This window comes from Bacillus rossius, chromosome 1, assembly GCF_032445375.1.
Source record: "Bacillus rossius redtenbacheri isolate Brsri chromosome 1, Brsri_v3, whole genome shotgun sequence".
In the NCBI taxonomy this organism is placed as follows: domain Eukaryota; kingdom Metazoa; phylum Arthropoda; class Insecta; order Phasmatodea; family Bacillidae; genus Bacillus; species Bacillus rossius.
Window position 1 is genome coordinate 304521203 of NC_086330.1, and position 12823 is coordinate 304534025.

Sequence of the window (12823 nt, forward strand, 5' to 3'; positions counted from 1 at the left end):
TTGCAAGTCTCGCTCATAGCTCCTGCCACAAATTGCCCTGGGGCGCAGCAGCTATGTGGAAGCCCTTCCCCCGCCGCATGCCTTTGATACCCCGTGCCGGTCGACATGCAGATCAGAACCAGAATGTGATTATAAATAGCAGCTCCTTGAGCCCCGATCAAGGCCCCACGTCTGCTAAACAGCATGTGAGCACGTTTTATTAATAACCCTGCAACCACCCCTTCACCACAGTTTTACAACTGATTCTCATTTGTTTCTAAAACAAAAGTTACAACGCATTACTTTCTCTGATAACACTACATCACCATGCCGAATATACGTTATTGTAAATTAAAATTACCACTGTCCACATTTTACCATTGTTGCTGGTGTTTTGGAACTTGCGATGAAAAAAACTTTATACTCTGTTTTGTTCTTCTATTCTTGGAAACAAATAAAAAAATTATTTTTCCCCATAATTTATTAGCATTATGTTTACTGCTTCAGTTCTTTTTATAATACTAAATGCTGAACTTGTAAATTGATTTTTCATCCAGAAATGTCCACCCTGAAATGTTACAAACCCGTGACGATAACATTGGTATTATGTAAACATTTTTAGGACCCACAATAAAAGAATTCACTTATGCATTAACAGCTTTATCTAAATCTTGAAATGTTGAAGTGACCCTAAATAAGTTTTTAGTTTTATAAGAAAACATTGAAATATGCCTGAACTGATGTCTTAATAAAGATATAATGAAATAAGATATAACTGTATTGTTATACAAAATTTTTGTCAATGAATACTGTTATTAAAATTGCATGTGACTTCTTCCCCTAAAAACATATATTTGCCTACGTCCCCGAGTGCCCGCATCCCTGAGTGCAGGTGAAATCAGGCATTAAACATGATAAAATTTATTTTCAGACATATATTTTCTAAAAGATTTGAGTAGTTTGTCTCCAACTACAGTAGAACCCTGTTATAATGTTTTCCAAGGGAGCACAAGAAAAAAACATTATAAGCAGGAAAACGTTATAAGCAGGAAATCTGAATTTAGCTCTTAACAATGTTCAAGCTTTGTACCAATGGACTCACCAAGCTATGTAAACAACTTTAATGTTAAAACCAAAGATAGTATATATACTTGATACATGAATTTTCTGAAACAAGCCAACAATTTTTCAACTTTGTCTTGTTCCCTGGTTAAATTTTGCTTGTCTTTAAAGATACACTGCCACATTTTTTTGTAAAATTGTCTCACGATTCATTATGACAACATTAAGAGTGAGAACGTCTACTCCTTCGCCACCTGAAAATGTTTAATTTTAGGATTCCTACGTATGAATGAAAAAAAAAATTATTTGTAAGCAATAGAAAACACTTTTAGTTATGCCCTCGCTCAATGGTTGGCAACTTAAATATCGTAGAACTATGTACGTGCATCTGAATACCCACTGGAATGGCAAGGAAGAGAAGAGTTGACTAAGGGTGCCAACTGACACGTAACTATGAACATTGTGTACCTTCAGTATATTGCATAAAAAAGTATTTTAACAAACTTCATGTATTGTATGGCAGTGATCGTAAACATAAACATATATAAAGGAAAATTTTTATCATAAGTGAATGATTTGGTTTGAAAACATTTTTTCCCCATTTATTGAATGTTAGAAAGCAAACATTATAAGCAGGAAATTACACTATTTATTAATGTTATATGCAGGAAATAAATACATAGTCCTTATGGGGGAAATATTGGGACTTTAAAAATATGACATTATAAGCAGGAAAACATTATATGCAGGAACATTATAACAGGGTTCTACTGTATTTATATTTAATATGCAACTATAAACTACAGTTAACAGTCAGTAAAACAAAACACATGTTAGCAAAAGAATGCTGAAAATTACATTTCCCTGACTTCCAGTATCATTACTGTGACGTCAGCCGGGGCTACGCCCCATGAGCCTAGTCAGTCTCCGTTTCCTCAACATTCCTCTCCCCTTCCCCGGCATTTGTACCGCCATGTACGTAGTCGTGTGTTTGAATTGCGCGCCACGAACTACCACAAGAGGGCGCTTAGAAGCAGTGCGGCGATCCCTAAAATTGCTATGTTAATATTAATTGTAAGCCTTTTTGTTGTTTTCATCCATCTTCGCCCCAGTGCTGTGTAGTTTACTTGTGTTTCTTTAATTTAAATAAGTTACCTTAAATAACTATAGACGTTGCCCGGGCGGACCCGAACAGGCACGGACTTGGACGAGGATAGGAATGCTTTTATATGAATTATCATTAAATAAGTAAATAGTAACAAACTTTCCATTGTCAGTAATTTTTATATATTTTTAATGTTTATCTGTAATTTACTCAACTTTCGCCGGGGCACGGAGTCGTAGAATACAGTAACGGTAATTGTGTTGGCGCGAAGGGCGCCATGTTGCCACCTGCGAGCGATGAGCTCAGCCCAGTCGATCTTCATCACTGACCGAGAGCAGACGCGCCAGCACCCCGGGGACCTCAACCTTTGTTCATCACTGACCAAGTAATTTCTGTATCGTTAATTCTTTTTAAATCGCTTTCGTTCGTCATCCTCGGGGCAGCTCTCGGTCAGCGGGCTGTTTAATTAACTAATTGTCTCAGTCGAGTTTTTCATCACCGTGTAATAAGTATACTTTGCAGTATGGCCACGTGTGTGGACCATGCCCTCACCTAAACCGATTCGTGCCTCAGGCTTTTTAACCGTGTAATGTATAACGTGTAACGGGCGTGTAGAGAGACGTGTTAGTGAAATTAAATCTGGAGAATAAGTATAAAGTGAGTACTTATTTAATCACGTGGTGAGTGAGTCTAGGAGTGTGGCGTGCCCGACGCCTAGAGCGGGCCAGGTCTGGGTAGCTAGGATAGAAAGGGCTGGTAACTCGTCCCCACTTGGGCTACGTCACGCCCTGAGTGAGAGACTCCGCCGGGTCCACGTGCCCTTCCACGTGGTGGCGCCCATAGTTAACATCTCGAAATCACCGGCAATGCGCGATCAGCCCTCAAATGGCGCCCAAGAGCGTGGGGCGAGTTACATCTTCCGCGAAAACCAGACCTGTACGAGCGTGTGAGATAGGCGGTTGTTACGCGGAGCGCGCGGAACTAAAGTTCGCGCTGGAACTATTGTTCGCGCGGAGCGCATAGCGGGACTCTGGCGCGCCGGCCACGTGACCAGCCGGGCGCGCGCTTCCAGGAATTCGCTGCGAGCAGCCAGGTGGCCGCATTCCTCGCGACAACAGCAGCCGGGCCAGGTCAGTGTGTGTGTGTACCGCCATCCGCGTCGCGTCGCGTAGCGAAGGGAAGAGGGGCAATCGACCGGCCTCACCACCACACGACCATGTCGGACAACCACGGACTTGACAAAAATCCGGGCGCGATTAAGGCAAGTGAGTTGTTTCAAAAGAATAGCTTATATTGTGTTATGTGCGCGCGACCGCGCCAGGTGAGCGGGACGGCGATTTCTTCGTGGACGGACACGTGCGTGTGCGTAGGACAGTATGAAGCGCAGCCGAACCACGAGCAGGCAGAACGGGCGGATCAGTTTGAGGCGGGACACGGGAAGTGCACGGATGCGGAGTGTGAGGGCAAGACGCGGGAGGGAGGCTGGTGCCGGAACTGTCGCGCGTTCAAGCACACTGCGTGTCTCGCGAAGTCCGAAATAATCTCCTTTCAAGACGGGTGGTACACGTGCCAGTGGTGCCACCACGTGAGAATAGCGGGCCCGTCAGGCCGCAGCCCGGTGAGAGACGCCGCCGACACACCACGGAGCAGGGTACCTCTCATAGGACACGTGGAGCTACCGGAATTTGCGGGCAGAACCAGCGACGATCCGCGGAGATTTGTACACGCGTGTCGGGAACGCCTGAATCGCTACGGAGTGCCGGAGTGTGAGTGGGCGAACAGGGTGAGCACCGCGCTCAAAGGCGACGCCAAGACGTGGTGGCAGATCGTCCAGGAGTATGACATGCCGTGGACCGAGTTCGCGAGATTGTTCGAGGCCAGATTCGCGGACGTGAAGACAGAGATGAGAGTGCGGACGGAGCTGTATTGTCTCGAGCAAGGCGCGACGGAGGCGGCGGAGGCGTTTATCATGAAAAAAATACGTCTGTACAAGCGGCTGTTTCCCGGAGAAGAACCTACCGGAGTGCTGGAGCGGGTAGTTGAGCTGATGCGCCCGGAATTTCGCCCGTATTTACGCCCGATGACGCGGCGTCCGGCAGAGGAGTTCGTCCAACAGGCGCGCGTCTTAGAGCAGGACCTACGAGCTGTCAGACCGACCAGGATCCACGCCACCCTGAGCACCAAGCAGGAAGACACGACGCCCGCCGACACCAAGGCGCTGGTGCCCTACACGGCGCCCACCCGAGACCAAGCTAGGCGCGACGAACCCGGACCGAGCGGCCACGCGCAGCTGACATGGCGGAGACGGACTACCGGCGGCAGCCCACCACCTCAGTGCCACACGTGTCCACCAGGCACGTTCCATTGGCACGAGAACTGCCCGGTGAGGAACAAGTTCCGGCCTGACTTCGCGGCGCAGCAGCCGTCGGGAAACGGACGGCAGGGGGCGGCGCGCTAAGACAGCCCACCTCCCCCGCCTCACCTAACAACAACAGACCTACGGCGGCGGGGCCTCTCCTGGGTCACGTGGGAGCGGCGGAGGCCGACCTGTTGCGCATTCCGGTGGTTGTCAACGGGCGCGCAGTCCACGCGCTTGTTGACACCGCCGCCAGCCACAACTGTGTGGCGGCACGCGTGATTGGCCGTGACAACTTCGAGTACCACCCGGGCCAACTCCAGCTGGCTACCACGGGGGACGCCTGCTACACCCAGGGCGTCGCGACGCTGGAGGTGGACGTGCGGGACCAACGGTCCGTCACGACGGCGCTGGTGGTGGAGCAGTTACGTGATGACGTCATTCTGGGGCTACCCTGGCTCTACGAGCAGCACGCAGCCATCGACATCCGGGCCGGCTGCGTCCACGTCGGCACCCAGGGGCGGCGGACCATCCACGGGCTGGGTAAGCCTACTCCACCAGCAGTAAACCAGGTCAGTCTCGACGAGTTCCAGCACGGAGTTCCCCCCGAGTTTCGTGCTACCATCCAGCAGGTCCTCGATCATCAGTGTAATGTGTTTGCGTCCGCGGACCCGCTGAAACGTACCACCATAGCTGAGCATGCCATCCCGACCCATCCTCACGAGCCAATGTTTATCCCACCCGGTAGCTACGGCCACGTTGGTAAACAGACCATCCTAGACCAGGTTCAGGACATGTTGCATGACGGGATAATTGAGCCTAGCGAAAGTCCGTATAATTTCCAGGTCGTGTTGGCAGAAAAAAAAGACGGGAAACTACGCTTCTGTGTCAATTTCAAACCTATCAATAGAGTGACAATTAATGCCCCACCCCCCCTGCTGAACATGGCCGACACACTTTCAGGCCTGGGTAACGCCAAGATATTTTCTTCCCTCGACCTAAAATCTGGGTATTGGCAGGTGCCGATACGTCCGGCGGACCGACCCAAGACGGCGTTCACAGCCCCAGACGGGCGGAGATTTCAGTTTTGCGCGATGCCATTCGGCCTACAGGACGCCCCCGCTACCTTCCAAGGGATGATGACACGGGTCTTAGACAACTACTCGGGCAAGTTTGCGGCCGCGTATCTGGACGACATAATTGTTTGATCTCAGACGTGGGAAGAACATGCGCATCATTTAGCATTAGTCTTGGAACGCCTGGCGAGCCATGGTCTGACATGCAATCGCGAAAAATGCCACCTGGGGACCACAGAACTAGATTTCCTGGGCTTAGTGGTTAACGCGGACGGAAACCGACCCACGGAAAAACAGCTGAGTGTAATTATCAACAAGGAGCCCCCACGCACGCGCAAGCAACTGCAAAAGTTCTTGGGGCTAGCTAACTGGCTGCGAGCCTTCGTCCCAGAGTTCTCGGTAGTAGCGGCGCCGATGACAGAACAGCTGTCACCCAAACGTCCGTTCAGGTGGACCGTGGAAGCCCAGAACGCTTTTGACGAGCTAAAACGCAGATTTCAACAGTGCCACTTACTCGCGCGGCTGGACCCAGGCAGACCCCTGATCGTACAAACAGACGCGAGCGAGAAGGGCATCGGGGCCATCCTGTTACAACTCGGCGACGACGGCGAGCCTCGGGTGATTGAATATGCAAGCGCCAAGTTCGGCGACGTCGAGCAGCGGTATAGCGTGAACGAGCGTGAGTGTCTAGGCGTAGTTTGGGCCCTCAGACGCTACCGCCCACACCTGGAGGGGCAGAAATTCGTACTGAGAACTGACAGCCAATGTCTCAAATGGCTGGCCACGATGCAGGGGCGACGTTCGAAGCTGACGCGTTGGGCCATGCTTCTACAGGCCTTAGATTTCGAAGTCGAGCATGTACCGGGAAAACAGAACGAACTAGCGGACGAGCTGTCGCGAGATCCGGACGTCACCGTCACAGCCTGTGACGATGCGGAGTGGGAGGAGCTTTTGCCACCACCCAGCGGGCGCATACCCAGGACCCCGCGCACCCCGACAACCCAAGCCGCATTGTGTGCCCTAAACCTTAACGTCACACCGACATTACCGCCAGGCGCGGAGCTTGATGACTTAGACGCCTACGTGCGAGCGGCCCAACTCACGGACACAGACACACAGGAGATCGTGCGCCGTTGCGGGAGCGGAGAATGTGAAGGCTACCGTGTATTGGACGGGACACTGCAGGCGCGACCTAAGGGGACAGCTGGCCAATGGCGGACGTTCGCGCCAGCCGCCACCCGCCGGGAGGTGTTTGACATGTATCACGTGAACAGGCTAGCCGGACACCCCGGCGCATACCAGACGCGACGCGATCTGCGGGAACAGTTCTACTGGCCAGGGGTAAACAAGTTTGTACGGGACTGCGTGAGGAGATGTAAACATTGCCAGAGGCACAAGGCGCGCCGCACCGACGGGACAGCCCAGCAGGTACCCAGGCAGCCCACCGAGCCATTCCATACAGTCGCCATAGACCTAATGGGACCATATCCCCGCACGCCCCGAGGGAAAAGATTTTTGTTGGTGGTGACAGACTGCTACACGCGTTGGGTGGAGGCCTACCCCCTGGCGAACATCCGCGCCGGCACCATTGCACGCAGCCTGGAAACGGAGTTTTTTCCTAGGTGGGGGTACCCCCGGGTCCTGTTGTCGGACAATGCCACCCAATTTGTCGGGCGCCGGTGGGCGCAGCTGGGGAGAAAATGGCGGGTAATCCTACACACCACCCCCGTGTACCACCCCCGCGCGAACCCCACGGAACGACGCAACCAAGAGGTGAAGGTTCAACTGCGGTTGAGGCTCGCGGATGACCACGCCCAATGGGACACGCACATCCCGGACGTTCTGTACTGCATCCGGCGACGGGTGAACGCGGCAACCGGCGAAACACCAGCCACCATGGTCCAGGGGCGGAACCTCACCCTCCCCGGGGAGTATCACGTGCGGCAACAACAAACGGACCCGGACGTAGAGAGCCCCGAAGGACGCCTGAGGCGATTGGCCGAGACGCACGATAGGGCGCGACGTAACCAGGCAGCTTACCAAGCACAACGCACACCCGAGACGACCCGCCCGCCCCCTGAACTGAAACCAGGCCAGCTGGTTTACGCGAGGCTCCACCCCCTCTCCTCCGGCCGACGCAACTTCTGCGCCGGCCTGGCGCCAAAGTGGTTTGGCCCGGTGGCGGTGGTCAAGGCGGGGCCCACGGCGGTCGTGATAAAGTTACCCTCAGGCCGGGCCGCGAAATATCACCGGGACGATGTGCGCTTGGCACAGGAAGAGACGGAGGCGGCGGACGAGGCGGAGACGGGGCAGGAAGAGACGGAGGCGGCGGACGAGGCGGAGACGGGGCAGGAAGAGACGGAGGCGGCGGACGGGGTGGAAGAGACGGGAACGAGACGTGACGGAGCAGGGACGCGGCAGAGAGAGACGGAGGCGGCGGACGAGACAGACGGGAGGGCGGCCGCACAGCTGGTCACGTCCACCCCAACAGACGGGGACGGGTTCAGAGGCTTCCCGGACCTGGGGGCGGGACAGGCGACGCCCCTCGCAGTCACAGATGTCCGGCCGAGGCGGCTGTTCGAAGACTCGGGGAGTGACGTCTCGCCTTTCAGGGGATTTCTCAGGGACACGCCCGGAGTGACGGAGGGCCAGTCGACATCCCAACCACTGATAAGGTGGCCGGAGGAAGTAGAGAGTAGGCCGGGTTCGCCGGACGAGCCATTATGGCCGCTGCATTACTCGTTGGCAGACTCCACGTTCAGGGTGACAGTAACCGAACCGCAGGAAGACGAAACACCGCGGGAAGAGAGGGGAGACCGGGCGTCACAAGACCCAGTTCCGGCTCCGCGATACACGCTACGACCCCGAGGGATCGCGAGGAAGCACAGCTGTTGTTGATAAGGGGGCGACCACGCCCACAGGCGACCCAGCGGAAACGTCGACATGACCGGCTATTCGAGGGGGGGGCAATTGACGTCAGCCGGGGCTACGCCCCATGAGCCTAGTCAGTCTCCGTTTCCTCAACATTCCTCTCCCCTTCCCCGGCATTTGTACCGCCATGTACGTAGTCGTGTGTTTGAATTGCGCGCCACGAACTACCACAAGAGGGCGCTTAGAAGCAGTGCGGCGATCCCTAAAATTGCTATGTTAATATTAATTGTAAGCCTTTTTGTTGTTTTCATCCATCTTCGCCCCAGTGCTGTGTAGTTTACTTGTGTTTCTTTAATTTAAATAAGTTACCTTAAATAACTATAGACGTTGCCCGGGCGGACCCGAACAGGCACGGACTTGGACGAGGATAGGAATGCTTTTATATGAATTATCATTAAATAAGTAAATAGTAACAAACTTTCCATTGTCAGTAATTTTTATATATTTTTAATGTTTATCTGTAATTTACTCAACTTTCGCCGGGGCACGGAGTCGTAGAATACAGTAACGGTAATTGTGTTGGCGCGAAGGGCGCCATGTTGCCACCTGCGAGCGATGAGCTCAGCCCAGTCGATCTTCATCACTGACCGAGAGCAGACGCGCCAGCACCCCGGGGACCTCAACCTTTGTTCATCACTGACCAAGTAATTTCTGTATCGTTAATTCTTTTTAAATCGCTTTCGTTCGTCATCCTCGGGGCAGCTCTCGGTCAGCGGGCTGTTTAATTAACTAATTGTCTCAGTCGAGTTTTTCATCACCGTGTAATAAGTATACTTTGCAGTATGGCCACGTGTGTGGACCATGCCCTCACCTAAACCGATTCGTGCCTCAGGCTTTTTAACCGTGTAATGTATAACGTGTAACGGGCGTGTAGAGAGACGTGTTAGTGAAATTAAATCTGGAGAATAAGTATAAAGTGAGTACTTATTTAATCACGTGGTGAGTGAGTCTAGGAGTGTGGCGTGCCCGACGCCTAGAGCGGGCCAGGTCTGGGTAGCTAGGATAGAAAGGGCTGGTAACTCGTCCCCACTTGGGCTACGTCACGCCCTGAGTGAGAGACTCCGCCGGGTCCACGTGCCCTTCCACGTGGTGGCGCCCATAGTTAACATCTCGAAATCACCGGCAATGCGCGATCAGCCCTCAACTGTATAATTTAGGTCTTTTTTGTGACTTCTGTGACCAGTCCTTCAGTTTTGTTACTTTTCCGTGACTTTTGTGACCTGTGAGACATCCTGTTACAAAAAACTTGTCTTAGTTTGTAACATTGCAAGACCCTGCCCTCACAGCTTTTAAAATAATTTTTGAGAACTAAATATTATAATTATAATGGTTTCTCAGTATTGCAGTATATCAACTTATCCTTCAAAGTTGCAGTAACCTAGTTTTTCATCTTGTATTTTATTATTTATAATATTCTTGTAATTAATTTTAATATTCAATTATTTTATATAAAAAAAGCCACTTGACTATAATTATTATAGCTTTCAATTTGCTGGCTTGGGTATTATACATGTAAGTGTGAATTTCAGTGTTTTATTGAATTTCAGTATTTTATTGCATTTCAGTTTACATTTACAACCACCACTACAACAACAACAACAACTACAACAACAATTTTAAGTATCTATTTTATATTGGTTTTAAAACTGTATTGTGTGTAGAGAAAAACAAAGATGTGCGGCGACACAGCAGCGCCGAAACAACGATAGTTTATTGCATCCTGTGTAAGCCAGACTTTTGTCCAGACCGTGGGAATATCTGACTGGGGAATTCCAGAATTTGGTGTTAAATTAAAAAGAGACAGAAGGTGTACGAGAAAGACAGAGACATGTGATCTGAGCAAGGAGAAGCCCTCAAAGAAGGGGGTTACTCAAATTTAGTTGTAAGGGTAAGGGTTGTAGCCAATAGTAAGGCACTATTTCGGGGAAGTCTTCACATAAGTGATTTGTCCTAAGTATTCTGTGATGTGCTGAGTTTCGCCAGTCGTTGTATCAGGGCCGGGCCGAGAGGTCGTGCCGTTTTGGCGGCTTGGCAACACGTATTTACAGTGTCATTGATAATGAATAAAAGTGGAAATTCATTTTGGACGTTTTTATTTGATAATGATTGTGAACAGTTTAAAGTCAATTAATAATCATAAACAGAGTTTCACATCACTACCTGCAACAGTAGTAGAGAGTTGCATCAAGTGTTTTATGTTTTTACAAGGAACAATCGTCATATCCGGGCACGATTGTGACTTCTTACCAGTTTTCAGAAATATTTTTATCTTATTTTTGTTATTATATGCAAGAAAAAGCAAGCTGATAAACTCCTTTATTATTTAACATTCCCCCTCCTTTAAACTGAGCTGTGTCTAACTTTATTTCGCGTAAAGTGTCTTCACATCAAATACAGTACACAGTGCCTTGATTAACTGACATAATGAGGATTGCTGCATCCTCAGATAAGCCAAATCTCTGATAGTACAAATATAATAAAATCACCTTAGTTTTTAGTTGGCCCAGTTGAATCATTTTTCGGGATGATGTTTTTACAACTTTTCTTCAGTGCAGATTCTTTCATGTCACTCCATGGTTCGCCCAAGGGCATCTTTGAGGTTAATTTCTTTTAGGCTTCTTAAAAGTTAGATCATTTTCAAGGTCCTCCAGCCAATGATTAACCAGTCTTATCTTGTAACGGTGCTTTAGGTCAACTCTGATAATACAGAGCCTTGGTTTATTGAAGCTGGGCTAATCGAGACTCTACTGTAGTTAAAAATCCATTTACATTATTTTTCAACAGTCTGATTTTTTGTGACTGAGAGGGAGGCACTGAGCACTCAAGGTCGCATAAACCCTCGGCCCTAGATGAGTGCGCAGTCGATGGGGACGTCCAAAAAGGAAAAACTGTTGGCTAATTGAAATGTGTTTAATTGATAAGAAACAAATAATGTCTTGTTTTTCATACAGTACTTTGTTACGCCTGTTGTATCAATGAGAGAGAATGTTTGTTGTGGCACATCAATGAAGAACTAACATAACATAACATTCTAATCTACCGCGCCAACAGAGCTGAAGGCATGAGATGTGGCACCGGGTCTGTACAAGTGACTCGGTGCCTGCCACAACCCTGGACATTGCATCACCTCAAAGCCTCTGTGCGCAAGCGTGCAAAGCAGAGCCCTGTTGAACCAACCAACTCACCACGTTGGGGGGTAGCTTGTGGCCAGGAAGGTACTTGACGTTCTCGTGGGTCTCGTTGATGATCTCGGTGAGCTTGCGGCCATTCACCAGCTCCTCGTACACATACATAGTGACGCACTCATTCAGCGAGTTGTGCCGCAGCGCGTTGTAGCCGACAATCTTGGCGATGGCAGAGCCCCTGCGACCAGAACAGATGTGCTGGGATGGTAATAGTTTGGGTGGCACAGGTCAGTCACGGATACAAGGTGGGGCTCGAGGTGATGGTAAGTCCACCCCTCACTGGACCTCAACTTACATTTGATAAAATTTAGTTTTCAAAAAAAAAAATGGGAAGAATGGGATTCACTACTAGTACAGGCTGACAAGAAAAAAACTGTAGATGTATCCTGGTTTCCCACTATTCTTTTATTTTTTTTCTTATCTCTGTTTGCACCAATAAAACCCTCAGTGTTATTTTTAATAGTCAAAATTAATAAAACAAGCTTTCCCATAAGTATTATTTGAATATGACTGCTCCTACAAGACCAACAGTTCCACTGGAGTGTAATTTAATTGAATATTTATTAACAGGGCACAAATTATACTTTGGTGTGGTACAAATTATATTTTGGACTCTTCATTGTAAGTGTGACCTAAGGTGTTTACCAGTTCACAGAAATAAATAAATAAATAAATAAATACATAAATAAATAAATAAATAAATAAATAAATAGGTGGTGGAAACACTTAAAGAAAACCCACCTGCCCCCAGTAACTTACGACAAATCAGGAGTTGATCATGTCGGGAACTATGGGCATAGATACTGGGAGAGGGGGGGGAGGGAACAGGGGTGTCCCCCCTGGAACTAAGAAGCCTCTCACCAAGTGGGCTTGCTTTCTCTTGCAAAAACTTGCTTTTGTGAATGCTACATTTTCCTGTTTAATTTAGTGAATGGTAATCAATGTGAAAAAAATAAAAAATAAAAAAAGCATTACTATGAAACAGGTTTGATGTCTAATCTGTTTTTTATAGAAAAATTTCTATACATTTTAAAGTTATCTGCTTATTGCAGGTATGTAGGCCAAAATATGGGCAGTATACAGCATACAAGCACAATATCCAGAGATGTCTTGTGTCAGTTACCCCACA

General features: G+C 49.1%; 1 protein-coding gene across 2 annotated transcripts in view; it reads right to left on the minus strand.

Annotated features, from left to right (window-relative positions):
* LOC134527851 (glycerol-3-phosphate dehydrogenase [NAD(+)], cytoplasmic) overlaps positions 1–12823 on the minus strand; it is an 86600-nt gene that overhangs the window by 71715 nt on the left and 2062 nt on the right. For both annotated transcript variants that reach the window (XM_063360808.1, XM_063360809.1), the window contains exon 2: positions 11695–11872. In XM_063360808.1, the coding sequence (XP_063216878.1) occupies positions 11695–11872 (178 nt within the window). The remainder of the gene's footprint in view (positions 1–11694; positions 11873–12823) is intronic.